Below are 27,529 nucleotides of genomic sequence, written 5' to 3' on the forward strand. Positions count from 1 at the left end.
TGTGCCGTGGCACACTAGTGTGCCGCGAGACATGGTCAGGTGTGCCACGAAGCTCAGAGAGAAAGAAAGCAAGAGAGAGAGAAAGCGAGAGAGAGAGAAAGCAAGCAAGAGAAAGAGCGAGAGAGAGAGAAAAAGAACTAGAGAAAGAAAGCAAGAGAGAGAGAAAGAGAGGGAGGGAAGGAGAGAGAGAGAGAAAGATATAGAGGGACATAGGGAGGGAGGGAGAAAGAGAGCAAAAAAGAGAGGAAGGAAGGAAGAGAAAGAAAGAGGGATGGAGAGAGAGAGAAAGAAAGAGGGAGGAAGGGAGAGAAAGAGGGAGGGAGAAAGAAATAGAGCGAAGGGGAGGAAGAGAGAATTTTTTTGTCCAAACTTTTTTTAGCCGCCCCCCCCCCCTCTCAATGTGCCCCGCGGCTCAAAAAAGGTTGAAAATCACTGCTCTAGAGAACTGTAAATTCAAACACCTCATTGCCACTTAGCCATCCAAGCAATTTTTTTAAAGCAAGAAACAAGCAGCCCTCATGCAGAGGGACCTAACAAAATAACACTAACAAAATAACAGAATAATAGAGTTGGAAGGGACCTTGGAGGTCTTCAAGTCCACCCCCCTGCTCGATTAGGAGAATCTGCAGCATTTCAGACAAATTCAAATGCAAAAAGTTGGCCAAACCAGGATAAAACTTGCTGTTTGTGCTACACTCACTAATCAGAGTTAAGTGTGGTCTAATGATAGGAATAAAGGAAGGAAGGAAAAAAGATACAAAGGAAACACAGCAAATTGCAAACAAACAAAAATGATTTTTGTTTAAAAAAAAAAAGTAAATCCAAAGGTATAAAAGTGTATAAAAATGCACTGATAAATAAACACAATTTATTCTTATACAATGAAGCCTTCTAAGATTCCAAAATGCTGACTTTATGGTTCACTGGTTAAGACCCAATGCTAGAGGGATTGAGTAACATATCAGGGAATGAAGTGGCTTTGATTCTGCTTATGAAGTCTCGACAGTGGGAAGTTGTATACTACACTTACTGAATAGTTCTTGTGTCCATTAAAGTAGTTGCAAACACTTCATAATAATTCTGAATGGGATTAGCATCTGCTAAGAAGTAAAACACAAGTTTTTATTTATTTATTTGTTTGCTTGTTTATTGGATTTGTATGCCGCCCCTCTCCGGAGACTCGGGGCGGGTAACAACAGTAATAAAACAATGTACAATAATAATCCAATACATACTAAAAATGATTAAAAAACCCATTAATATAAAAAACCAAACATACAGACAGACATACCACACATGAAATTGTAAAGGCCCAGGGGGAAAGAGCATCTCAATTCCCCCATGCCTGGCGGCAGAGGTGGGTTTTAAGGAGCTTACGAAAGGCAAGGAGGGTGGGGGCAATTCTAATCTCTGGGGGGAGTTGGTTCCAGAGGGCCGGGGCCGCCACAGAGAAGGCTCTTCCCCTGGGTCCCGCCAAGCGGCATTGTTTAGTTGACAGGACCCGGAGAAGACCCACTCTGTGGGACCTAACCGGTCGCTGGGATTCGTGCAGCAGAAGGCGGTCGCTGAGATAATCTGGTCCGGTGCCATGAAGGGCTTTATAGGTGATAACCAATACTTTGAATTGTGACAGGAAACTGATCGGCAACCAATGCAGACTGCGGAGTGTTGGTGTAACATGGGCATACCTTGGGAAGCCCATGATTGCTCTCGCAGCTGCATTCTGCACGATCTGAAGTTTCCGAACACTTTTCAAAGGTAGCCCCATGTAGAGAGCGTTACAGTAGTCAAACCTCGAGGTGATGAGGGCATGAGTGACTGTGAGTTTTCTAAAGTACAGTGGCAAAAGAGGGCCAATTAGATCTTTGCACCATCTGAGGGAAAAGTAAAATATTAGAGGAGATGTTTAGACTTCCATCAACAAGCAAGCAGAGATGGCAGCCTTAAATCAGCATACCATCCTTGTATGATTTCTCAAGGGTACCAAAAATGAAATCCTAAGAAACTTTCAACACATGGATTTAATCTCTGCTGAGGGGCCATCAGCTTCCCAGAATGGTGATAGGAGGCAAGAGATAATTTTCTTTTAGCATACAATACAATGTCAAGGCTATTATCTCTGGAGGAAGGGCCGAGGGCATAAGGGACTTAATCATACTCCTGGGGATATAGGGGGAATAAAATGATCGCATCATAGAATCCTGGATCAGATTTTCTGCTTTGTTATGGAAGAATTAAGGTATATATGTGAATTGGGCCCTGGATTTAGGAATCGTTTGGAGATGGAGAGCATTAAATTTGGTTTGTGACAACAGTGGACTTTGGAGGCCATTAAATCCAATATGTAAATCTTATGCGATGCTTTTCAACTGAAATCATGTGTATTTACCTTTATTTTTAAACAGGTGCAAAAAGCTTTTGAGCAAGAAAAAGCTAAAACGGAAGCAGAAAAATAAATTGAAAATAAGAGCACGGAACAAGGTACATTTTTTTTTGTTTTCTCTCTCTTTTTTTCCTATTGCTTTTTCTGTGGGCAGTAATTGCTGCAAAAGGGCCCCAAACCAAGTACTGAATACATATTGCATGCTTACATTTTTCAATCCTCGTTTTATTGATTGCCTGTAATATTCTAATTTTCTGAGATGGTGGATTTGGGATTTTCATGAGCTGTACCCCACAATCATCACAATTATGACAAATCACAGCTTGAACTATCTTGCCTTGCATGTAATGAGTATTTCTCATATATTATGTTTCTTCTTTTAAGTTGCATTACTGAAATAAATGAACTTACGATATATTAATTTTTTGAGTTTCACCTGTACACATGCTGTAAACATTTTCCTTCCTTCCTTCCTTCCTTCCTTCCTTCCTTCCTTCCTTCCTTCCTTCCTTCCTTCCTTCCTCCCTCCCTCCCTCCCTCCCTCCCTCCCTCCCTCCCCCTCCCTCCTTCCTTCGTTCCTGTCTTCCTCCCTCCTTCCTTCCCTCCCTTCCTTCTTCCCTCCCTACCTTCCACTGCACCCCCTCTCTCTCTCTCACACACACACATTAACCACTTTACATAGAGAAAGAGGAGACTTGAGAGTTCACAAGTATACCACTCCATAGTACTTTCCAGCTCTCTCTAAGTGGTTTAGAGAGTTAGCCTATTGCCCACAACGATCTAAGTCCTCATTTTACCCATCTCAGAAGGATGAGTCAATTTTGAGCCAGTCAGGAGTGAACTCCAGGCTGTGGGCAGAGCTTGCCTGCAATACTGCACTTTAACCACTGTGCCACCAGAGCTCCTAAGTGTGCTTAGAGACTTCCTGGAGAATCTCCCATGGTTCTAATGTTCCAAGAGTTCCATCGTAGAATGTGTGATACAATCCACAAGGTCAAAGCAGGCTGATTCCAAGTGTATTCTGGAATGGCGTCTGAATGTGATGAAATCTCTGGAGGAGCAGGAGAAAAGCGAAGGTCTTCTCCCCCTTCAAAGAGTGGAGACTCTTAAATAATCCATTATAAGGAGTGCTGCGGCCACATGCTCAGAAAGAGGTGAAGGTCTGAACAGATTACCCCTGGGACAAACTAGGATGACATTTACTAGACTGAGAATGATAGTTTCTCCTCCTGATTTAGAAAAAAAAAAACCAAACGTGACTTTTTTAAAAAAAATCTTCTTTAGTTTAATTTTTTTCAGAATGGTTTTTCCTTTGCCAAGTACTTGGCCCAGGAGAGGGGAACTGTTTGTATTGTTGATTGTTCTGCCCTATGTAGAATAGTGTCTTCGGAGAATAGAGTCTTCGGAGAGGGGCGGCATACAAATCAAATAGATAGATAGATAGATAGATAGATAGATAGATAGATAGATAGATAGATAGATAGATAGATAGAGGCAGGCTCAAATGACACACAAGTTGCTGGCCCTTTTCATTTCAGAGCTGCTTGTACTGGTGGTTTAATGGGCTTTTCCCAGGATCCCACCAAGAGCACTGCTGGATTTTTAAAAAGTCTCTTTTTTGGGCTGGGAACATACTTTGAGCATTGCCATTCTGGGTTTTTAAAATACTCCTGATTTCTTTCTTTTCTTTAAATGAAAAAGGAAAATTAAAGCCCTGCATGGCATTGAACTAGATTACCTATGAGACTGTTTTCTGCCTCAGGTATCCCAGTGGCCGGTCAGTCCCACAGAGTTGGCCTTCTTCAGGTCCCGTCAGCCAGGCTATGTTGTCTGGCAGGGCCTAGGGGAAGAACCTTCTCTGTGGTGGCCCCGGCCCATTAGAATCAACTCCCCCCCTCCCGAGATTCGTACCACCCCCACCCTCCCTTTGCCTACAGTCCTGAGGCCACTGAAATTGTAACATATACCCTGGTCTATGACTGAATATGATAGGATGAATGTGGATGGTTGGTTTTTAAATATATTGGGGTTTTAGGATATAAATTAAGTTAGATTTTTATATTGTTTTTAGTACTAAAGTTTTTAGAGAATTTTAATATTAGATTTCTTATATGTTTTGTATTTGCTTGGTGTGAGCCGTCCTGAGTTTCAGGAGAAGGGTGGCATAGAACTCTAATAAATAAATAAAATTGATCCCAGCTTATCCATTACTGTATATTAAAGTAGGGAGGAGAATAAGCTGTTGATAAATGCCTCTGTGATGGTAAAGATGCAGTTTTTTCCTGCAGTTGATTGCAAGGAAAAGAAAAATCTCTCTGTTTTTTTTCCCCCCATCAGAGTGAAAGTCTTGATAGTATGGTATCCATACCAGATATCAAGCTTCACAGCAACCCTTCAGCTTTCAACGTCTACTGTAATGTGCGTCACTGTGTCTTGGAATGGCAAAAAAAGGAAACCTCCCTGGCCTTGGCCTCCAAAAACACAGTGCAGAGCGGGGATTCGGACAGCGACGAGGAGGAAGAAGCCAAAGAGCCTCCTGTGAAACTTCCAAAGGTAAGGGACCGCAGGCAGGTCTGAGGTCTTCCTGTCTTGGAAATAATACTACTACTACTACTACTACTATTACTAATAATAATAATAATAATAATAATAATAATAATAATACTACTACTACTACTACTACTACTACTACTACTAATAATAATAATAATAATAAAAAAATACCTTCTACCGCACGAATCCCAGCGGCCGATAAGGTCCCACAGAGTTGGCCTTCTCCGGGTCCCGTCGACCAAGCAATGTCGTTTGGCGGGCCCCAGGGGAAGAGCCTTCTCTGGGGCGGCCCCGGCCCTCTGGAATCAACTCCCCCCAGAGATTAGAACGGCCCCCACCCTCCTTGTCTTTCGCAAATTACTCAAGACCCACCTTTATCGCCAGGCATGGGGGAATTGAGACATCCTCCCCCAGGCTTTTATATTTTATGTTTGGTATGTATGTGTTGCATGGTTTTAAATTGTTGGGGTTTTAGATATGTTTTATTTTAATATTAGATTTGTCTCACTGTTATATTGTTTTTGTATTACTGTTGTGAGCCGCCCCGAGTCTTCGGAGAGGGGCGGCATACAAATCTAAATAATAATAATAATAATAATAATAATAATAATAATAATAATAATAATAATAATAAATAATATAACAGAGTTGGAAGGGACCTTGGAGGTCTTCTAGTCCAACCCCCTGCTTAAGTAGGAAACCCTACACTACTTCAGACAGATGGTTATCCAACATCTGCTTAAAAACATCCAGTGTTGGAGATTCACAACTTCTGGAGGCAAGCTGTTCCACTGATTAATTGTTCTAACTGTCAGGAAATTTCTCCTTAGTTCTAAGTTGCTTCTCTCCTTGATTAATTTCACATTGTTACTTGCAAAGGTTTTGCAGGACAGAACTCCAAAACATTTCTTGGCTAAAGCGAACTTCCTGCTTCATGGAAGTAGAAAGGGAAGGGAGAAGAGAAGGAGTGGAGGGATGTAGGAAGAGTGGAGAGAAGGAGTAATAGCAATAGCATTTAGACTTATATACCACTTCACGGTGCTTTACAGCCCTCTCTAAGCAGTTTACAGAGAGTAAGCATATGAGGACCCGGATTGTGGGGGCAATACGTTGGCTCTGTTAAAAAGTGCTATTGCTAACATGTTGTAGGCTGCTCTGAATCTAAGGAGAAGGGTTGCATAAAAATAATAATAATAATAATAATAATAATAATAATAATAATAATATTGCCCCCCACAATCTGGGTCCTCATTTTACCGACCTTGGAAGGATGAAAGGCTGAGTCAACTTTGAGCCTCCTGAGATTCGATCTGCCAAACTGCTTGCAGCGGGTGATCAGCAGAAGTAGCTTGGAGTACTATACTCTAACCACTGCACCACTGGGCCTCTATATGTAAGAAGGTAGAGGGAGTAGATGGAGACAGAGGGAGGAAAGTGTAAAGAAAAGAAAAACAGACTGGTAAATAACAGCATAAAATAGGTGCAAAAATAGGATATTGATTCATGATTGATTGGATAACTGTATGTTATTGATATTGATTCATGATTGAATGTATAACTGTATGTTATTGATATATTTTAAAGTTATATGTATTGATGCATATATGGAAACTGGGGAAAAAGTTTAAATTTTTTTTTACAAAAATACTTCCCTTCCTGCTTTTTGTTTATAGATAATAGAAGTTGGACTGTGTGAAGTGTTCGAACTGATTAAAGAGACAAGATTTTCTCACCCGTCTCTCTGCCTGAGGAGTTTGCAGGCTCTTCTCAATGTTCTCCAAGGCCAGCAACCCGAAGGTCTCCAGTCAGAACCTCCTGAAGTTCTAGGTAAGGTCTCCTGCATTTGCTCAAAGTCAATAAGATCCTTATTGTCCTTATAAGATCCTTATTGAGTGACGAGATAAATCATTGCCGAAAATCTATCTTGCTTTAGTACTGTATGTATTCCTCTTTGACGCTTCCTCAAAGCCCTTTGCTAATAAGAACTTGGCCTTTGTTCTTTGGAGAATTCTGTTAAATTCTTTGCAAGGAGATAAAGACAGTTTAACGGACCCAGAGGATCCTCAGCTTGTGACAATTGGGCCCAACATTTCGGTTGCTAAGCAAGTTCTTAAGAGAATTTTGCTCCATTTTGTGAGTTTCTTGCCTCAATTGTTAAATGAATTGCTATACAGTGGTACCTCTACCTAAGAACGCCTCTACTTAAGAACTTTTCTAAATAAGAACCGGGTGTTCAAGTTTTTTTGCCTCTTCTCAAGAACCATTTTATACTTACAAACCCGAGCCTCCAAAACCGTAACCGGAAAAGGCAGGGAGAAGCCTCTGTGGGGCCTCTCTAGGAATCTCCTGGGAGGAAACAGGGCCTCCACCCTCCCTTTATTATTTGCTTTTACATTGATTCCTGTGGGAAAAATTGCTTCTTCTTACAAACTTTTCTTAAGAACCTGGTCTCGGAATGAATTAAGTTCATAAGTAGAGGTACCACTGTAGTTGTTAAATTAGTACCATGGTTATTTAGTTGAAGCAGGCTTCCCCATTGACTTTGCTTGTCAGAAGGTCTCAAAAGGGGATCACATGACCTCAGAACACCTGCAACAGTCCTAAGTACCTGCCAGTTGCCAACTGTCTGAATTTTGACCATGTGACAAGGGTCCTAAAGGTGAAAAACTATTAGTCAGCCCAAATATGCTTTTTTTCAAAAGGCAACTGGACTTTCTGGTTATTCTTTGAAGACGTTTGGCTTCTCATCCTAAAAGCTTCTTCAGTTCTAAATGGATGGTGGGGAATGGAAGGATTTATACTCTTTTTGGACAACTGGTCATTCTCATTCTTTTAGAGAGTTGTTGAGGCCACTTGGAGGTTTGCAAGTGTCCCGCAAATGATTAGCTGTATGCAATGGGGTATAAATCCTTCCATTCCCCACCATCTAGAGCTGAAGAAGCTTCTTGGATGAGAAGCCAACATCTTCAAAGAAAAAAACTAGAAAGTATAGTTGCCTCTTGAAAACAAGCACCTTTGGGACCTGGATGACTGGGAATCTCCAGAGACATTTCGCTCATAAGTCACTTTTATCGATGCCATTTTAACTTTGAACAGGCACTAAGTGAACTCTTGTAAGCTGAGGATTTATTTATTGTTCGATTTATATGCCGCCCCTTTCCGAGGACTCGGGACGGCTTCATGGCATTGGACCAGAATACCTCCGGGACCGCCTTCTACCGCACAAATCCCAGCGGCCGATAAGGTCCCACAGAGTTGGCCTTCTCCGGGTCCCGTCTACCAAACAATGTCGTTTGGCGGGCCCCAGGGGAAGAGCCTTCTCTGTGGCGGCCCCGGCCCTCTGGAATCAACTCCCTCTGGAGATTAGAACGGCCCCCACCCTCCTTGTCTTTTGCAAGTTACTCAAGACCCACCTATATCGCCAGGCATGGGGCAATTAAGACATCTCCCCCAGGCTTTCTTATATTTTATGTTTGGTATGTATGTGTTGTATGGTTTTTAAATTGTTGGCGGTTTTTTAATGTAATTTTATTATTAGATTTGTTCCATTGCTATACTGTTTTTATTATTGTTGTGAGCCGCCCCGAGTCTTCAGAGAGGGACGGCATACAAATCTAATAAATTATTAATTATTATATAAAAGAAAACAATATAATACAATGTGCTATACTGTATTCAATTAATCTAAAATCTCCAATTATTAAACATCAAGCTTTCCCATTCAGACCACAAACATACATAACATTCATTGGTCAGGGGGCTAGAGTGAATTGGCACCAAGCCTGGCAACATAAAACATAAGAATCTTTGGGGGGAGATGATTCCAGAGGGCAGGAGCCCCCACAGAAAAGGCTCTTCCCCTAGGCCCCGCCAAACAACATTGTCTTAGCTGACGGGACCTGGAGAAGCGACCTAACCGGTCGCTTGGACTCATGTGGGAGAAGGCGGTCCCGTAAGTAATCTGGTCCGATGCCATGTAGGGCTTTATAGGTCATAAACAACACTTTGAATTGCATCTGGAAACCAATCGGCAGCCAACCTGCATATAAGAGTTTTTCATGGGTTGTTGCAGTTTCTACTTAACACAGTCAAAAAGAGCAAGCCAACACCTGTCGTACAGCCTATACTGTGAAGTGCTGGCTTATATATTGAGGGCAGCAATATCTCCTGCCTCTGATTACCAATGGAGTATCATCGCTTTCTTAGTGGATGGCTTTCTAGATAAGGGATGGAATGACTGAAGAATGGCCTCTGGTTGGAGCTTTTACCCATCTCCATGAGTAGCTTAGAGAGCCGGGGTGGTGCAGCAGGTAGAGTGCTGTACTGCAGGCCACTGAAGCTGACTGTAGATCTGAAGGTCAGCGGTTCAAACCTCATCACCGGCTCAAGGTTGACTCAGCCTTCCCTCCTTCCGAGGTGGGTAAAATGAGGACCCAGATTGTGGGGGCAATAGGCTGGCTCTGTTAAAAAGTGCTATTGCTAACATGTTGTAAGCTGCCCTGAGTCTAAGGAGAAGGGTGGCATAAAAATCAAATGAATGAATGAATGAATGAATGAATGAATGAAGGAAGGAAGGAAGGAAGGAATGAATGAATGAATGAATGAATAAATAAATAAATAAATAAATAAATAAATAAATAAATAAATAAATAAATAAAAAGATATTGACAAAATTGAACGGGTCCAAAGACGGGCTACAAGAATGGTGGAAGGCCTTAAGCATAAAACGTATCAGGAAAGACTTAATGAACTCAATCTGTATAGTCTGGAGGACAGAAGGAAAAGGGGGGACATGATTGAAACATTTAAATATATTAAAGGGTTAAATAAGGTCCAGGAGGGAAGTGTTTTTAATAGGAAAGTATACAGAAGAATAAGGGGACACAATCTGAAGTTAGTTGGGGGAAAGATCAAGAGCAACATGAGAAAATATTATTTTACTGAAAGAGTAGTAGATCCTTGGAACAAACTTCCAGCAGACGTGGTAGATAAATCCACAGTAACTGAATTTAAACATGCCTGGGATAAACATATATCCATCCTAAGATAAAATACAGAAAATAGTATAAGGGCAGACTCGAAGGGCCATGAGGTCTTTTTCTACCGTCAGACTTCTATGTTTCTATGTTTCTATAAATTTTCAAAAGGAACCTCAGTCCTTCCATCCATTCACGGATATTAGGGCACTGTGCCAGGCCACAGGAAGATTGCAGTATGTTTAGCTATGCTTGCCTGCTTCTAACACCCCTACTGTGTGTGTGTGTCTAAGTGACCTTTTCTTCTGTCTGCAGAGTCCCTGTTCCAGCTCCTGCTAGAAATCACGGTTCGGAGCACTGGCATGAATGACAGCCCCGGCCAGTCGCTGACAGCCCTTTCCTGTGCTTGCCTCTTCAGTCTTGTAGCGGCCTGGGGAGAGACCGGACGGACGCTTCAGGCCATCTCTGCTATACTGACCAACAACGGGAGTCATGCTTGTCAGACCATCCAGGTCTTGTATTCCTCCTCAACCACATGCACCAATAGTTCCCTTTAAGAAACCCACTGTGTTTTCCAAGTCCAAGAATTCTGGAGGGGATAGTAGATTGCATTAGAAATACAGTGGTGCCTCTACTTATGAACTTAATTTGTTCCGTGACAAGGTTCTTAAGTAGAAAAGTTTGGAAGAAGAAGCAATTTTTCCCATAGGAATCAATGTAAAAGCAAATAATATGTGTGATTAGGGAAACCACAGGGAGGGTGGAGGCCCTGTTTCCTCCAAGGAGATTCCTAGAGAGGCCCCATGGAGGCTTTTCCCTGCCTTTTCTGGCCCTGCTTCCTCCCAGGAGATTCCTAGAGAGGCTCCTCGGAGGCTTCTCCCTGCCTTTTCTGGCCCTGTTTCCTCCCAGGAGATTCCTAGAGAGGCCCCACGGAGGCTTCTCCCTGCCTTTTCCGGTTAAAATTTCAGAGGCTCGGGTTTGTAAGTGGAAAATGGTTATTGAGAAGAGGCAAAAAAAATCTTGGAACACCCGGTTCTTATCTACAAAAGTTTGTAAGTAGAGGTGTTCTTAGGTAGAGGTACCACTGTACCAAGAGAGAAAGAGCAGGTGGGGGAAAATAAATCAGCGACCTATTTAGATTAGCCATTTTTTGTGAATTTGACTTCTTTTTAAAGTCTTGCTAGTATACCATTTGGAAATAATTAGGAGTGAAAAGAAATCCAAACCAAAGTCTAAATCTGTGTTTAAGAAGTCCTACTAGTATTTTTGTGCTGAATTTTGCTAGTCTAAAGCCATAGAAAAATATAGCTAGTCCCTGGTGCTGAGGACAACTCCTTTGTAAATAAGAACATTTGTAAAGCAATTTGGTGAAACTAGGAGATAAAAGGGATGAGGGGTGAGGAACCATAAAGCAGATTCCAAACCTGTATTCCATTTGATTGTCATTGATCCTAAATCTCACCAAAAATGTAATTACATGAACTGGGAAGAAGAAATGTTTGATATACAGATAGTTCTTGAATAGCAGCTGCCTCAGTTAGTTGAATACAATCGTAGTAAACAGTAGACACTTGGCCAGGGTTGCTACAGAAGAGAATTTTAGCTGAAGTGAGAAGGCAGACAAGAAGCTATATTTGCCCTCCCTCCCTCCCTCCCTCCTCCTTCAATCACGTGGTTCACTTAACCATCACTCTGGAACAAATTGCAGTTGCTAAAGGAGGACTACCTGGAACATGTTTAGGAGTGAATATATGAACTTAAGCCACAATTGCGAAAAAAGAAAAAAAAATCTAGGAACCCATTTAATGTTAATTTCTTCTGAAAAAAAGGTTGTTGCAGTTGTAGCAGATTATTCTAAATGATCATAGAAACACAGAAGTCTGACGGCAGAAAAAGACTTCATGGTCCATCTAGTCTGCCCTTGTACTATTTTCTGTATTTTATCTTAGGATGGATATATGTTTATCCCAGGCATGTTTAAATTCAGTTACTGTGGATTTATCTACCACGTCTGCTGGAAGTTTGTTCCAAGGATCTACTACTCTTTCAGTAAAATAATATTTTCTCATGTTGCTTCTGATCTTTCCCCCAACTAACTTCAGATTGTGTCCCCTTGTTCTTGTGTTCACTTTCCTATTAAAAACACTTCCCTCCTGGACCTTATTTAACCCTTTAACATATTTAAATGTTTCAATCATGTCCCCCCCTTTTCCTTCTGTCCTCCAGACTATACAGATTGAGTTCATGAAGTCTTTCCTGATACGTTTTATGCTTAAGACCTTCCACCATTCTTGTAACCCGGTCACCCTTTTTTTCTTGGCTTGATTGAGCTGCTTTGCAAGGAGATCCATTGCTTCCTGATTTTTTTATATAGAGAGTGTGGGAAAATAGGGGGAAAAGAAAGGAAAGGAAACACTCCCTTTGATGGAGTAGAATCAAATAACATCAAACCTCAACTTTTAAAACTTTTACATAAACTACGCTGTTTTCCCCCAAATAAGACATCCTCTGACAATAAGCCCAATCGGGGTTTTCAAGCACAAAGTCTAAAAGTGGTTTCCAAGTAAAAAGAAAGGCAGTTGAATTTTTGTCTTTAATCAAAGCAGTCAGATTGGCCATCTCTGCTAACGCGATCAATTTCTGCAGTCATTCGTCCTTTGTGGGAGATCCACTGATTCTTGAATGAGAACCCACATCTGTTCTTACCTATTCCCTCTTTCCATTTCCCCACAGCTGCCCTCTCCACTGACCCATCCACTTTTCATTTTCAGTTTTGGTGGTTTAAAGTTTCTAATGATAAGCAATAATTTGGGGTTATTGCTGTTTTTCTCCCTTAGGTGCCAGCTATCTTAAATTCCCTTCAAAGGAGCGTGCAGGCAGTTTTGGTTGGCAAGATCCAGATCCAGGATTGGTTTAGCAGTGGGATTAAGAAAGCCGCCCTGATGCACAAATGGTCCTTGAAGGACATTTCAGTCGATGAAGATGACCAGACTCTGCTCCAGAGCGATGGCTATTTCTTGTATCTATTGTGCAAAGATGGATTGTACAAAATTGGCTCTGGATACAGTGGAACTGTCCGGGTAATGTATTCTCCAAGATAAAAGCTTACATGAGTGTTGTGGTTGGCTCTGGCCCAGCTCCTGCCCCAAGGACTGTGGATGTGGGGGAGACATCCACATGCTGCAGGCCTGTTTTGCCCCCCCCAGTGGAGTCTGCTGATGAAGGCTTCTCTGACCAAGAAGACATGAGTGACAGGGAGGAAGAGAGTGTGGTAGACAGCTCAGAAGGAGATCAATTATCTAGCGCCTCCTTGGATTCAGAATAAGAGTTAATGATACAGCCACGCATGCGGAGAGCGATGCATAGGCAGCAACAACTGAGAGATTATTATCAAAGAAAATGAGGCCACCTGTGGTTGGGTGGGGCTGTGGTCATTAGTGAGGCTGCCATAAAGAGCAGCCTGTGGGTTTGGCCATTGTGGAGGATTATCTGATCGTTGCGTTTCGTGCCTGCTTTGCTGACTTTGATCTTTGTGGGCTGAATTTTCCCTGCTTTGAAACTAAACCAGAGCAAAGTGTGTTTCACTTTGTGAAAGAGTAAGGACTGTGAATTGCCTCACAGCTGCAAGCTACCGTATTTTTCGCTCTGTAAGACGCACCTGCTGATAAGACGCACCTAGATTTTAGAGGAGGAAAATAGAAAAAAAATATTTTGAGCCAAAAAGTGGGCTAAAATATTTATTACAATAACAGAATAACTTAACAGCTGGGAAGCGGGTTCGGGGGGTGCTGGGAAGCCCCCCAGGCCGGCTGCGATCTTTTAAAACAGCCGCGCCGCTTCTCAGCTGACTCCTGAAGCGCGGAAGTTTGCCTTTGGCTTTTGGCTTCAGGAGTCAGCTGAGAAGCGGCACGGCTGTTTTAAAAGATCGCAGCCGGCCTGGGGGGCTTTCCAGCACCCCCCCCCAGACCCCCAACTCGGAACCGCGTTCAGATGATTCCCACCCCCCTGTCCCCGTCCCTGCGCCCCCTCTGCTCCAGCGCCTCCCCCCCCCCTCCCTGCCTGCATCTTCGCTCCATAAGACGGGGCTAATTTTTCATCCTACTTTGGGAGGAAAAAAACTGCGTCTTATGGAGTGAAAAATACGGTAAGTATCTCAGAACTGATAAGGGACTTGTACAAATTACCAATTTGTTTGGAGACAAGTGCTCTTTGCTATACAAAACGAGTGCTTTGTTTATTTGCATTTTTCGGTATAAAGAACATTGTTTTGAATTTTCAAACGTGTGTGTGTGTTTGAAATTGTATCTGTGCATTTTTGGGAGGATTCTACCAGAGAGCTCGACAGAACACATAAGTTATTTTAAATTGTCTGAAACTGAAGCTGTCCTGAGGCCATTTTGAGACTTCAGTGTTGACAGAAAGAAAATGTGATTTTATAAATAACAAATTGGATGATGTGGTAAAAAATCTTGGAAAGATTTCTAGTCAGGTTTTTTTGTGTGTTTTACTTTTTGGTTGGTGAAAAGAGGCAATTTCAAGAATCTTACGATATTTTTACTGTGCTACAGGGCCATATCTACAATTCCACATCTCGCGTCAAAAACAGAAAAGAGAAGAAATCATGGTTGGGTTATGCTCAGGTAAGAAAAAGATTGAAAGTCTGGTGGTGATTCTCAGTCATTCGGGGCATGGTTGTACGAAAGGTGCCTTTTTCAAGATGCACCTGGATTTTCTGGAAAGTTCAGTTGCCTCTCAAAAACAGCATCTCTGGAAAAAAGTGGAAAGCCAAATACTAAGAAATGTAATTTTGAATTAATTGAGCCTATAACTTTGAACTATCGAATTGATAGTCTAGTTCTAAAGTACTGAAAATAGAAAGGAAGCATTGATTTATTTATTTATTTATTTATTACTTAGATTTGTATGCCGCCCCTCTCCGAAGACTCGGCTAAAAATAATTTCTAGCCAAAAACAAAAATTACATTCCCTTTTAGTTGCTCACAAGAAATATTTTCCAACATTGCTTGCTTTGAGAAAGAACAAGAGTTTATATCTCTTAATTTCCGTTAAACATGCACAGAAAAGGAGTTGATTCGGTGTATCCCTTCCAGTTGATCTGCTTGGGAATCAGTATTTTGCTGCTTGTGGCAACTAGATGCTATTAAACTTCATCTCATCCTTCTGTTGAGTATTTTTGAGAGTAGATAGGCATTGGTTTCGTCGCTCCAGAGAGTTGGGGTGGAGCAGTTATCTTCCAGAAGACATGTGGCTTTTTAAAGGCTTTCTTTCACAAATAACGTGTTGAAGTTTGGCCCTGGGGAGCAGTTTGGTTTGTTCCTGTTATGTTGGCCTGCCTGCCCATCTACTACTCTTTCTCATGTTGCTTCTGATCTTTCTCCCAACTAACCTCAGATTGTGCCCCCTTGTTCTTGTGTTGTGTTCACTTTCCTATTAAAAACACTTCCCTCCTGGACCTTATTTAACCCTTTAACATATTTAAATGTTTTGATCATGTCCCCCCTTTCCCTTTTGTCCTTCAGACTATACAGATTGAGTTCATTAAGTCGTTCCTAATAAGTTTTATGCTTAATAATAATAAATAATTTATTAGATTTGTATGCCACCCCTCTCCGAAGACGCGGGGCGGCTCACAACAATGATAAAAACAATATTATAGTGGCCCAAATCTAATATTAAAAGAAATAACTAAAACCCTATCATATTAAAACCAAACAACACATACATACCAAACATAAATTATAAGGAGCCTGGGGGAAAGATGTCTCAAATCCCCCATGCTTGGCAGTATAGGTGGGTCTTGAGTAGTTTACGAAAGACAAGGAGGGTGGGAGCAGTTCTAATCTCCAGGGGGAGTTGATTCCAGAGGGCCGGGGCTGCCACAGAGAAGGCTCTTCCCCTGGGGCCCGCCAAACAACATTGTTTAGTCGACGGGACCCGGAGAAGATCCACTCTGAGGGACCTAACTGGTCGCTGGGATTCGTGCGGCAGAAGGCGGTTCCGGAGGTACTCTGGTCCAATGCCATGTAGGACTTTAAAGGTCATAACCAACACTTTGAATTGTGACCGGAAATTGATCGGCAGCCAATAAGACTTTCCACCATTTTTGTAGCCCGTCTTTGGACTCGTTCAATTTTATCTGTTGGCAAATGGAGCTGCAGAACAGAAAACTCCAGTCAAAGGTGAAAGAGCAGTTGGATCTGATCCCTGGATTTGTCATTTTGAAAGTTGTGATTTGGTGTTTTTCAGGGCTATTTGTTATATCGGGATATAAACAATCACAGCAGGACAGCCATTAGGATCAATCCTGAATCTTTGGAACAAGATGGAATAGTAACACTGCCAGGTATGCACAACAGTGTCTTGATTCTAACAGTATTTTCTAACAAACCTGTTTTCCAAAGCACCAGAGGGACAACACAAGAAGCAATGGGTGGAAACTAATCAAGGAGAGAAGCAACCTGGAAATAATGAGAAATTTCCTGACAGTTAGAATAATTAATCAGTAGAAAAGCTTGCCTCTAGAAGTTGTGGGTGCTCCATCAGTGGAGGTTTTTAAGAAGAGATTGAACAGCCACTTGTCTGAAATGGTATACAGTGTTCCCTTGATTTTTGCAGGTTCGAACTTCGCGAATAGCCTATACCACGGTTTAAAAAAAAAATTTAATTAAAACATACTTCGCGGTTTTTTTTCCTATACCACGGTTTTTCCCACCCAATGATATCATATATCATTGCCAAACTAATAATTTTTGCAAATAAATAACAAAAAAAAATAATTATTGTTAATAAATAATTATGTTTATAAATATCAGGATCACTAAGTGTCTTATTCAATGGTGAATACCAGTAATAATGGTGAGTAAATGGTTGCTAAGGGAATGGGAAATGGTAATTTAGGGGTTTAAAGTGTTAAGGGATGGCTTGTGATACTGTCCATAGCCATAAATGGTATATTTACTTCCGCATCTCTACTTCGCGGAAATTCGACTATTGCGGGCGGTCTCGGAACGCATCCCCAGCGGAAATCGAGGGAACACTGTACAGTGTCAGATGAACAAGAACACAACATGTCATTTATTTTACAAAAAGAAAGCCAAGTATGTATAATGTGTCATCTGTTGTTCATTTGATGTTGTATTTGCTTTTAAGAACTGCTAAGGATCCAATGATTTTTACAGTGCCCTGATACCTAAAAACCATAGAACTCAAAAGAGGGTGTACTTTCCTTTCACCTAACTAGAAATATGCTTTTATGCTATTCAGTAACAGTTCTTACAAGTCTAAGAACTACTTACAAGTGTAATCATTCAGTAATATCCAGAAATAATGTAATAGTGCTGTTTGTTGATTTGTTAAAATATTAGTTTGAAATACACTTTATATATAGTAATGCAATTGTTGAAGTTTTTTCAAGTGTCTGAGGTTTTTTTTTTCAGAATAAAACAACATAGATACTTCTGAAAGTCTTCAATGTGTTTTGCCCCCAAATTTTGAATCCATCTCTGTTTCTTCAACATTGGAAAATGAAATGTTTTATATGAAATGACCTATTATTTTTTTCCTCCCCAGACTGTCAGTTGGAAGGGCAAAACATCCTTTTTACCGATGGAGAATACATTAATCAGATTGCAGCTTCTAGAGATGTAAGTTAAAATTCCCTCTGATTTTCTTTCTTTAAAAAAAAAATATTTTGGGGTTAAGGAACTAGGCAGCAGATATTAAATATTCGGATGCTAGACTTAAGACATATATTTCCAGATTATTTCATGCAGAACACCATACTTTTAATGATGTAGATGTTTCTATGTCAACAATCATTTACACCAAGCAATCAGTCAGAAAAAAAACCAGGGGCAGCATTAGGTTCCTTGCCATTGGAATTTACCATATTTTTCAGAGTATAAGATGCACTGGAGTATTTTGTAAAACATCAATACAGGGTGCATGATATTTGTGAACTATAATTATTTTATCCTGTGAACTTTAGGCATTGTTTTGCACTGAATGTGTCCAAATTATAATATGAAAATGATTCATTTGAATAGTGTTGGTTTTTTTCAAGTATGTGCATGTTACTCCACAGAATCATTGTACAGTATTGCATAAGTCTATTGATTTGGTACATTGTGTGTTGCAGGACGGCTTCGTAGTTAGGATATTTGCAACCAGCACAGAACCCGCATTGCAACAAGAACTTCAGCTAAAGCTTGCCCGAAAATGCTTACATGCCTGTGGGATCTCGCTGTTTGATCTGGAAAAAGATTTGCACATTATCAGTAAGGAAATGATTTCCCTATACAGTTTATTGCCTGTTTGTAGAGCATCCCTGAAAATCAAACGTTAGAAGTGAGCAAACTCAGCAGGTAATTCGCTCAGTATATAGGGGAAAAAGGTCAATCAATTGTTCTCAAGAAGAGCCTTCCGGAGAGCAGGATTGGCACCACCCATGGGCTGGATTGGTGGCCTTAGGCAGCCAGAGTCTAATGTAATGCACCCAGGATTGCCAGGGAATTGAATCTGTCTGTCTGTCTGTCTGTCTGTCTGTCTCTCTCTCTCCCTCTGTCTGTCTGTCTGTCTGTCTGTCTGTCTGTCTGTCTGTCTGTCTGTCTGTCTGTCTATCTATCTATCTATCTATCTATCTATCTATCTATCTATCTATCTATCTATCTATCTATCCATTCATCTCTATCTATCATCTGTCTGCTTGCCTGCCTGCCTGCCTGCCTACCTACCTACTTATCCTATCTGTCTGTCTCTCCCTGTCTATCTGTCTATTCATCTATACATCTATCTATCCCTGTATCCATCCGTCCACCCATCCTATCCATCCATCCATCCATCCATCCATCCATCCATCCATCCATCCATCCATCCATCCATCTATCTATCTATCTATCTATCTATCTATCCATCCATTTCTATCTATGGTCTGCCTTCCTGCCTTCCTGCCTGCCCGCCCATCCTATCTGTCTGTTCCTGTCTATCTGTCTGTCCGTCCATACTTCTATCTATCCCTGTATCCATCCATCCATCCACACATCCTATCTATCTATCTGTCTATATCTATCTATCTATCTATCTATCTATCTATCTATCTATCTATCTATCTATCTATCTATCTATCTATCTACCTACCTACCTACCTACCTATTTCTACCTCTCTATCCGTCCATACCTCAAGAGTTGCATATCTATCTGTCCCTCCCTCCCTCCATCCATCCCTATCACTATCAAAGTTCTAGAAGAATATAATAAATGGAACAGTTCATACTTGCAGTAAGCATTAGTTTCCTAAAAGAGAAAACTAACTCAAGAGCTGCATACTTTAAAACACAACAGTGCATTCAGTCCATTTGTGTCCTGGAGCATCTGCATTTTATGTAAAAATGAAATAAAATTGGAAACAGACGTGTTGCAATACAAAAATAACAGATCGTCAGAAATTGCGCAGTTGTTAACAGTACTAATTCTCCATTTTACCAGCCATTGATTATTTTTATGGGCTTCTATTTTCCTGTTAGAATGTAATTAATCTCATAAGGAAAGCATAGTGGGGCATGTAAAAACCCTGCTGCTCATCGATCTTCCAGACTTTCTGCTGTGGCTTAATTAGAATTTACCATGTTACGCTTGCAATATTGGCATCCTAAAATGCTAATGATGGGAATTTTCTTTTTACCCCCCTCTAATTTTCAACGTTAAGGCTTCTAAACGTTCACAATTTACAATCATATCACATAAATATTGTTGCACTAAAGCCTGCACTGAAAGTGTATCAAGATTTAGGAAATTATAATAAAAGGGGGAAAATAATTTACTATCTTTGTGTTTAAATGTTTCTGGCATAGTATTGCATCTAAATTGGATGCTGAAATAATTCTAATTATTTATGTTTTTGTCCCAGGTACAGGGTTTGATGAAGAGTCAGCTGTTCTTGGCGCTGGAAGAGAATTTGCACTAATGAGAACTGCTAGTGGGAAGGTATTGAAAAAACATTTCAGACAGAGAATTAGACATAATATTAGAACCAAACGGTGTCCTTTGGACTGTGATTTGACCTGAAATGTTCATTTCTGGTGCCGCATTAAAGGGACTAAAATCAGACCTCTAGGCAGGCAGTCTTTGACTTATGTCCACAATTTTAGTTGCTAAGCAAGGTGGCGTCAAAGTGAGTTTTGCCTCATTTTAACGACCTTTTGTTGTTAAGTGAATCATGGACATTAAGCTACCCCCATTGACTTTGCTTGTCAGAAGCCAGGCAGGCAGGTAAAACAGGTAGTGTTCCACTAAATGACCACAATTGAGCCCAGGACTTATGTTGGTAAGTGAGGCTTAAGTGAGTTTTGTCGCATTTGACGACTTTTCTCACCATGTTCGTTAAGCGAATCACCACGGTGTTTAAGTTAGCAGCCCTTTTGTGAAGTGAATCTGGCTTCTCCATTGACGTTGCTTCTCAGAAGGTCACAAAAGGAGGTCATGCGACACTGCAACCATCATAAAGTACATGCCAGTTGCTAAGCCTCCCAAATGTTTTGATTCTTCGGAGAGGGGCGGCATAGAAATCCGATAGATAGATTGATAGATTGTTGATTGATTGATTGATAGATAGATGATAGGTAGGTAGGGATAGATAGATAGATAGATAGATAGATAGATAGATAGATAGATAGATAGATAGATAGATAGATAGATAGATGATGGACGGATGGATGGACAGACAGACAGAGTGGATGGATGGATGGATGGATGGATGGATGGATGGATAGATGATAGATAGATAATAGATGGATAGATGGATGGATGGATAGGTAGGTAGGTAGATACCACAACCACGAAAAAGACTACAGTACGGTAGTCATAAATGTTCTGACCTAGGATTCTATAAACTATGTAGCGGACTCCTTGTCCCGACAAAATCCCCCTATTTCTTAAGGGGGGCATTCATCGTCCACCTGTGGCTTTACTACTACTAAGTCGACCCTTGTTCCTCAGCTGTTCCCTGCATTTGGCTACACACTGGACACAGGCTCCAGCTGTTTGTCTGCCTCACTGATGTCTGACTCCAAAGGCAGCTGATAACTGTCAGACTGCCCTGACCCAATCTCTGCTTCGAGCAGAACCTTCCCCAGACTCCAGGATTGGCCCATGTTCCTCTGCAACCTCCTCACTATCTGAATCTGCAGACCACAAAAATAAGTGTGAAAAAATAATAATAAAGTGCCCTTTTTCAGCGCTGTTTCAACTTCGAGCGATCACTAAAAAAATTGTTGTAAGACAGGTACTCACCTATAAATCAAAGCAAAGTCTGCTTTGAAAAACTGATCAGCTCTCAGTATGGCAATGTGATTTTTTGCTCTTCCCTCTCTTACATCTTTGGTCAGAACTTGTTGCAGAAATCAGATCAAGAAAGCACGCACAGGTTGCTGATTCAGCAGGATTCATTAACTTCTCCTTAAATATAATATACTGTTCAAAAAAATAAAGGGAACACTCAGAGAACACATCCTAGATCTGAATGAATGAAATATTCTCATTGAACACTTTGTTCTGTACAAAGTTTAATGTGCACAACAGCAGATGAAATTGATTGTCAATCAGTGTTGCTTCCTAAGTGGACAGTTTGATTTCACAGAAGTTTGATTTATTTGGAGTTATATTGTGTTGTTTAAGTGTTCCCTTTATTATTTTCAGCAGTATATAACACATAAGTAAATACAGTGTTCCCTCGATTTTCGCGGGTTCGAACTTCACGAAAAGTCTATACCACGGTTTTTCAAAAATATTAATTAAAAAATACTTTGCGGGTTTTTTCCCTATACCACGGTTTTTCCCGCCCGATGATGTCATATGTCATCGCCAAACTTTCATCCGACTTTAATAAATATTTTTTTTAATAAACTTTAATAAATAAACATGGTGAGTAACGATCTAAATGGTTGCTAAGGGAATGGGAAATTGCACTTTAGGGGTTTAAAGTGTTAAGGGAAGGCTTGTGATACTATTCATAGCCAAAAATAGTATATTTACTTCTGCATCTCTACTTTGCGGAAATTCGACTTTCACGGGCAGTCTCAGAACGCATCCCACGCGAAAATCGAGGGAACACTGTATACAATAACAGCCAGAGAAGAGAACACTTTCAGTTTCAATTCAGCAGACTAGTTTGCAGCTTTACACTCAGAACTAAGATCACACCCAGCTTTCAAGCTGTTTCAGTTTCCAAACAGTTCCCATTGGTTGTTCCAGTTGCTATGCCTATTCATTGGCTGACCTTTTTACCACATCTTTTCCAAGCATGAATTCTCTGACATCTTTCCCCAGATTTATTACACTGGCAAATACCAGAGCCTTGGAATCAAGCAAGGTGGACCTTCGGCAGGGAAATGGGTGGAGCTGCCCATCACCAAGTCTCCAAAGATTGTTCAGTTCTCGGTGGGGCACGATGGCTCCCATGCTTTACTTGTGGCCGAAGATGGCAGCGTATTTTTCACAGGCTCCGCTAGTAAAGGAGAAGATGGAGAATCAAGTACGTTGGAGGAGGGGGCCTCGTAGTGGGAATTGGGGTGCGGTCTCTGCATGAATTACTATGCAAGTGCTGCCTATTTAAAATGAAAATGAAGGTAGCAGCAATGGAGGTACACACTCTCTCTCTCTCTCACACACATATATATGTAACATATTTTTGCTGATAATGAAAAGGAAAGGGAGACTACTATAGATCTATTTCGGGCTTATTTGCCTTCATCAGGTAGCCATACCCTTTTACTGGAATTTGAACCTGGGGCCTCTGCTTTGTAAGGCAATGACCTTAGCCTCTAGGCTACAGGTTCATCTCCTGTATCAGCTTGTACCAGGAAAGGGTTATGTGTGATTTTTTTTAAAATCTAGTCACCCTGGTATATTGAAGGAGCATCACAGCTTCCATTTTGCCTCTCAGCCCCACTAGGGGGCATATGTACATATAAGTTCTCCTGCTTGAATAGGGCTGGACTAGAAGACCTCCAAGGTCCCTTCCAGCTCGTAGTCTAGTCTAGTCTATTCCATTGTACATCCTCATGATTTCCATTATTTTTATTTTGAACATAAATGGACAGAAATACCAACGAAAAAGGTATCAGAGATATCTAGCACTTTGTTTATTTTTACTTCTTCTGGCCATAGTGTTACTTAATACCTGGAAGCTGTCACAAGTTCAGACCCTCTGCCGTTTGATAAATGTGCTTATTTTCAAGATGACAAGTACCGGCTGTAATATTGTTGCTTTTCTCTTTAAAGCCAAAAGCAGGCGGCAATCTAAACCTTATAAGCCAAAAAAAATCATCAAAATGGAAGGGAAGATTGTAGTGTACACCGCGTGCAACAATGGAAGTAGTTCAGTCGTTTCCAAAGACGGAGAACTCTACATGTTTGGGAAAGATGCTATTTACTCCGATAATACAAGTAAGTTGAAATTTTTGCTATCTTAAAGTATGTAATATGGCGGACGTGGTAAAAAAGAGAACAGTCAACTGTGACATTGGCCATTCAAGCAGATGTTCAGAAGTTAGGGTTGAAACCCTGCAGTTACTTTTCACTAGATACCCTGTAAGTGTTTATACCGTTGCTTTTTACTTGCTTTGGTAACCAAAATGAATAATGACAGTGGTTAAAGACACTGAGCTTGTCATTTGGAAAACAGAGCCCGCGTTCCAGACCCCAGTGCTGCACAATGGTGTGAGCTCCCATTCCTTGCTTCATTTCCTGCCCACCTAGCAGTTTAAAAACATGCAAATGCGAGGAGATAAATAGGTACCACTTTGGTGGGAAGGTAACAGCATTCTGTGCACCTTGGCCTATAGTTATGCTGGCTATATCACCATGTAAATGTCTCTAGACAGTGTTGGGTCTCTTGGCTAAGAAATGGAGATAAGCACCTCCTACTAGAGTTAGACATGATGAGAAATCTTTATCTTTGCTTTTATTCTGCTAAAATAATCCAAAACCAACACAATGGGCATTTTCCTACTGGAACCACATATAATGTTGCAAAATGTGCTGTCCTCCTTAAGGTAACTTTTCATACTAACACTTGTCAACTTTCTAATCTGTGATGTCAGCTAGGCGTATATGGGCTCTGTAGAATTAGAGAAAAAAATTTTTTTTTACTCTTTTCAGGTTTAATAACTGACTTGAAAGGCCACTTCGCCACACAAGTCGCCATGGGCAAAGCCCACACTTGTGTGCTAATGAAGAACGGAGAGGTGTGGACCTTTGGAGTGAATAACAAAGGCCAGTGTGGGCGAGACACCGGCGCCATGAGCCATGGGGGCAAAGGTCAGTGCTGTGAGGTGCTGCAAAGTCCCTGAGGGGAACAAGGTCTTCAGAGGGACTTAGAGCAACCCAGCCGTGTGGGGTCACTCACGAACGCGAATCCTAGAAAGAAAACTTGGAAACATTTCTCTCTGGGTGAAATGACACAGTATTGAGCTGTGCACCTCCTTTTATTGGGGGGAATATGCAAATGGGATTGATTACACGTACATGTCAAGTGATATACAAACATCCAAGAACATAACTCTAAGATATGACACAACTTCCGAGTCCTTCCTATCTCCATATGGCACGTAACTAGTTTCTACTGAACAAATGTCTCTCATGGCCAATTTCCTGGGCCCCTTTGCTGTTAATACAGCTATCTCCTGTTTACCACAAAGCAAGGTCTTTTTATCGCAGTCTTCATCCTGTTTACCCAAGGGAATGTAAATTGTGTCTTTTGACCACACAGTTCTTTTCCTGTTGACACATTCTTGCTATTCGAGGAGAGTTGCTTTGAACCGCTTTATGGCCAGTCACTTCCTAAGCAGATTTTACCAGAAATGCAAACTCACTATGTGACCTTTATGTACAGTCCTGTTCTGGCTAATGAAGTCGGAGTGTATGAGGCATTTATGTCAGAAGTCCAGATATCAAATCCTATCCTAACATTATGCTATGGCAGCTACAGTGCTGCCTGCATTTCTCCTCTTTTCTGCCTTGTGGCATTGATGGTAAAGAAGGATTGTGTCCCAAATAGAGCCTTGGTGGTGCAGTGGTTAGAGTGCAACCTACTTCTGCTGATCACCGAATGCCAGGAGTTTGGCAGATCAAATCTCATTAGGCTCAAGGTTGACTCATCCTTCCACCCTTCCAGGTTCAGTAAAATGAGGACCCAGATTGTTGGGGGCAATATGCTTCCTTTCTATAAACCGCTTAGAGAGGGCTATAAATCACTGTGAAGCGGTATAGAAGTCTAAATGCTATTGCTATTGCTAAATTGTTTAATGAGTTTGATTTGGTAACAGACCTCTAGTTAATAAATATACAGTGATACCTCATCTTACAAACGCCTCGTCATACAAACTTTTCGAGATACAAACCCAGGGTTTAAGATTTTTTTGCCTCTTCTTGCAAACTATTTTTACCTTACAAACCCACCACCGCCGCTGGGATGACCCGCCTCTGGACTTCCGTTGCCAGCGAAGCACCCATTTTTGCGCTGCTGGGATTCCCCTGAGGCTCCTCTCCATGGGAAACCCCACCTCCGGACTTCCGTTGACAGCGAAGCACTTGTTTTTGCGATGCTGGGATTCCCCTGGTGGGATTCCCCTGCAGCATCGCAAAAACACAGAAGTCCAGAGGTGGGGTTTCCTATGGAGGGGAACCTCAGGGGAATCCCAGCAGCACAAAAACGGGCGCTTTGGCTGGCAAAAGGGGTGAATTTTGGGCTTGCACGCATTAATCGCTTTTCCATTGATTTCTATGGGAAACATTGTTTCGTCTTACAAACTTTTCACCTTAAGAACCTTGTCCCGGAACCAATTAAGTTTGTAAGATGAGGTATCACTGTATTTCCTTTTCTGTAGCGTACTTGCACACATTAATGCAGTTGAGAATATAATGCAGGACCCTTCCTGGAGATGCAGTGCCAAATTTCTTGCTTACTAGGGTAGGGTAGGGTAGGGTAGGGGAAGATGGAGAAGGAGAAGGATTAAGGTAGGAGAGGACAGGAGTAGGAATAAATGGAAATAATAGAAATAGAATAGTGATTAGATACACAAGGAATTTGTCTCCTGTGCAGAAGTTCTCCATGTAATGTGATGTGTAAACCACACTCCATGAACCTGCTAAATCCAAAATGAGTCCTTTTATGACCTTGGTTTAGATCTGTACCAATTAGATAAACTATATTTGTCGCAATTTGGGTTAAGATCAAATCAAGATTTAATGCAACGAATTGTTGGAAGAAGCTGGAGTCCTCTCCTTTCTTAATCCTTCTCCTTCTCCACCTTTCCTACATTTTTACATGAAATTTCAGATGTTGAGGTTTTTGGGGCCAAGAGCGAAGATTGCTCCCTTTAGGTCTTTTCCAGTTGAGGACTGATGATTTTCTGAATCTGCTAAAATGGAATGCACTGGTTTCTTTTGCACGACAGTCTTTGATGGATGAAATCTAGTTGAGTTTTCTCTTCTCTTGAGGAGGTTTTGGCGTTGAGAACATGGCCACAGCCATGGATGAAGACTTAGAAGAGGAGCTGGACGAGAAAGAGGAGAAGTCCATGATGTGCCTGCCAGGAATGCACAAATGGAAACTGGAGCAGTGCATGGTCTGCACCGTATGTGGGGACTGCACGGGCTACGGAGCCAGTTGCGTCAGCAGCGGCAGACCTGACCGAGTGCCAGGAGGGTAAGCAGAGGCAGAGGCGATGGTGAACACGGGCCCGTTCTCTTTTGGGTCGTCCTCTTTTGTGGCCCCCATCAATCCCTTGAACAAATATTTGGAGGAGATATCTGCAAGGTATCCAGCAAACCTGGAAACCAGGGAATTATCAGGGATATCGCTGGTTCAGGAAATATCAGGGAATTCGTGGGAAAAAAAATGGAATAAATTGGGGGAAAAACCCAAACTGTATTAAAAAATTTAAAAGTCAGGGAAAAATCATGTTAAAAAAACCAGATCGTGCTGCTTGGCAGAGTCAAGCAAAAATGAGCATAACTCTGGCAACAACTTGCTTCCTCTGCTACCGATATTTCTCCACGGCTGAGCCATTTGGTATGACGTCATCTACGACTGCGTCTTAACTAGATCGCAAGTTTATTTATTTATTTATTATTTGGATTTGTATGCCGCCCCTCTCCGAAAACTCGGGGCGGCTCACAACAAGTGAAAAGACAATCCAATACATAATCCAATTTAATTAAAATATTATAAATTTAAGAAAAACCCCTATACTAACATACACACACACAAGCATACCATATATAAATTCAACGTGCCCAGGGGAAGATGTTTAGTTCCCCCATGCCTGACGGCAAAGGTGGGTTTTGAGGAGTTTACGGAAGGCAGGAAGAGTAGGGGCAGTTCTGATCTCCGGGGGGAGTTGGTTCCAGAGAGTCGGTGCCGTCACAGAGAAGGCTCTCCCCCTGGGGCCCGCCAACCGACATTGTTTAGTTGACGGGACCCGGAGGAGGCCCACTCTGTGGGACCTAATCGGTCGCTGGGATTCGTGCGGCAGCAGGCGGTCTCGGAGATATTCTGGTCCAGTGCCATGAAGGGCTTTAAAGGTCATAACCAACACTT

General features: G+C 41.5%; 1 protein-coding gene across 21 annotated transcripts in view; it reads left to right on the forward strand.

Annotated features, from left to right (window-relative positions):
* Positions 1–27,529, forward strand: part of MYCBP2 (MYC binding protein 2) — a 181,723-nt gene that overhangs the window by 8,522 nt on the left and 145,672 nt on the right. For 16 of the 21 annotated variants that reach the window (XM_070751329.1, XM_070751313.1, XM_070751316.1 and 13 more), the window contains exons 2-15: positions 2,406–2,481; positions 4,721–4,936; positions 6,610–6,763; positions 10,228–10,424; positions 12,750–12,992; positions 14,481–14,552; positions 16,180–16,276; positions 17,503–17,576; positions 18,071–18,209; positions 19,838–19,914; positions 22,255–22,459; positions 23,209–23,373; positions 24,088–24,246; positions 26,428–26,635. In XM_070751329.1, the coding sequence (XP_070607430.1) occupies positions 2,406–2,481; positions 4,721–4,936; positions 6,610–6,763; positions 10,228–10,424; positions 12,750–12,992; positions 14,481–14,552; positions 16,180–16,276; positions 17,503–17,576; positions 18,071–18,209; positions 19,838–19,914; positions 22,255–22,459; positions 23,209–23,373; positions 24,088–24,246; positions 26,428–26,635 (2,082 nt within the window). The remainder of the gene's footprint in view (positions 1–2,405; positions 2,482–4,720; positions 4,937–6,609; positions 6,764–10,227; positions 10,425–12,749; positions 12,993–14,480; positions 14,553–16,179; positions 16,277–17,502; positions 17,577–18,070; positions 18,210–19,837; positions 19,915–22,254; positions 22,460–23,208; positions 23,374–24,087; positions 24,247–26,427; positions 26,636–27,529) is intronic. The other 5 variants (XM_070751312.1, XM_070751332.1, XM_070751333.1 and 2 more) reach the window with 1 other exon arrangement.

Source organism: Erythrolamprus reginae, chromosome 4, assembly GCF_031021105.1.
Source record: "Erythrolamprus reginae isolate rEryReg1 chromosome 4, rEryReg1.hap1, whole genome shotgun sequence".
NCBI lineage: Eukaryota > Metazoa > Chordata > Lepidosauria > Squamata > Dipsadidae > Erythrolamprus > Erythrolamprus reginae.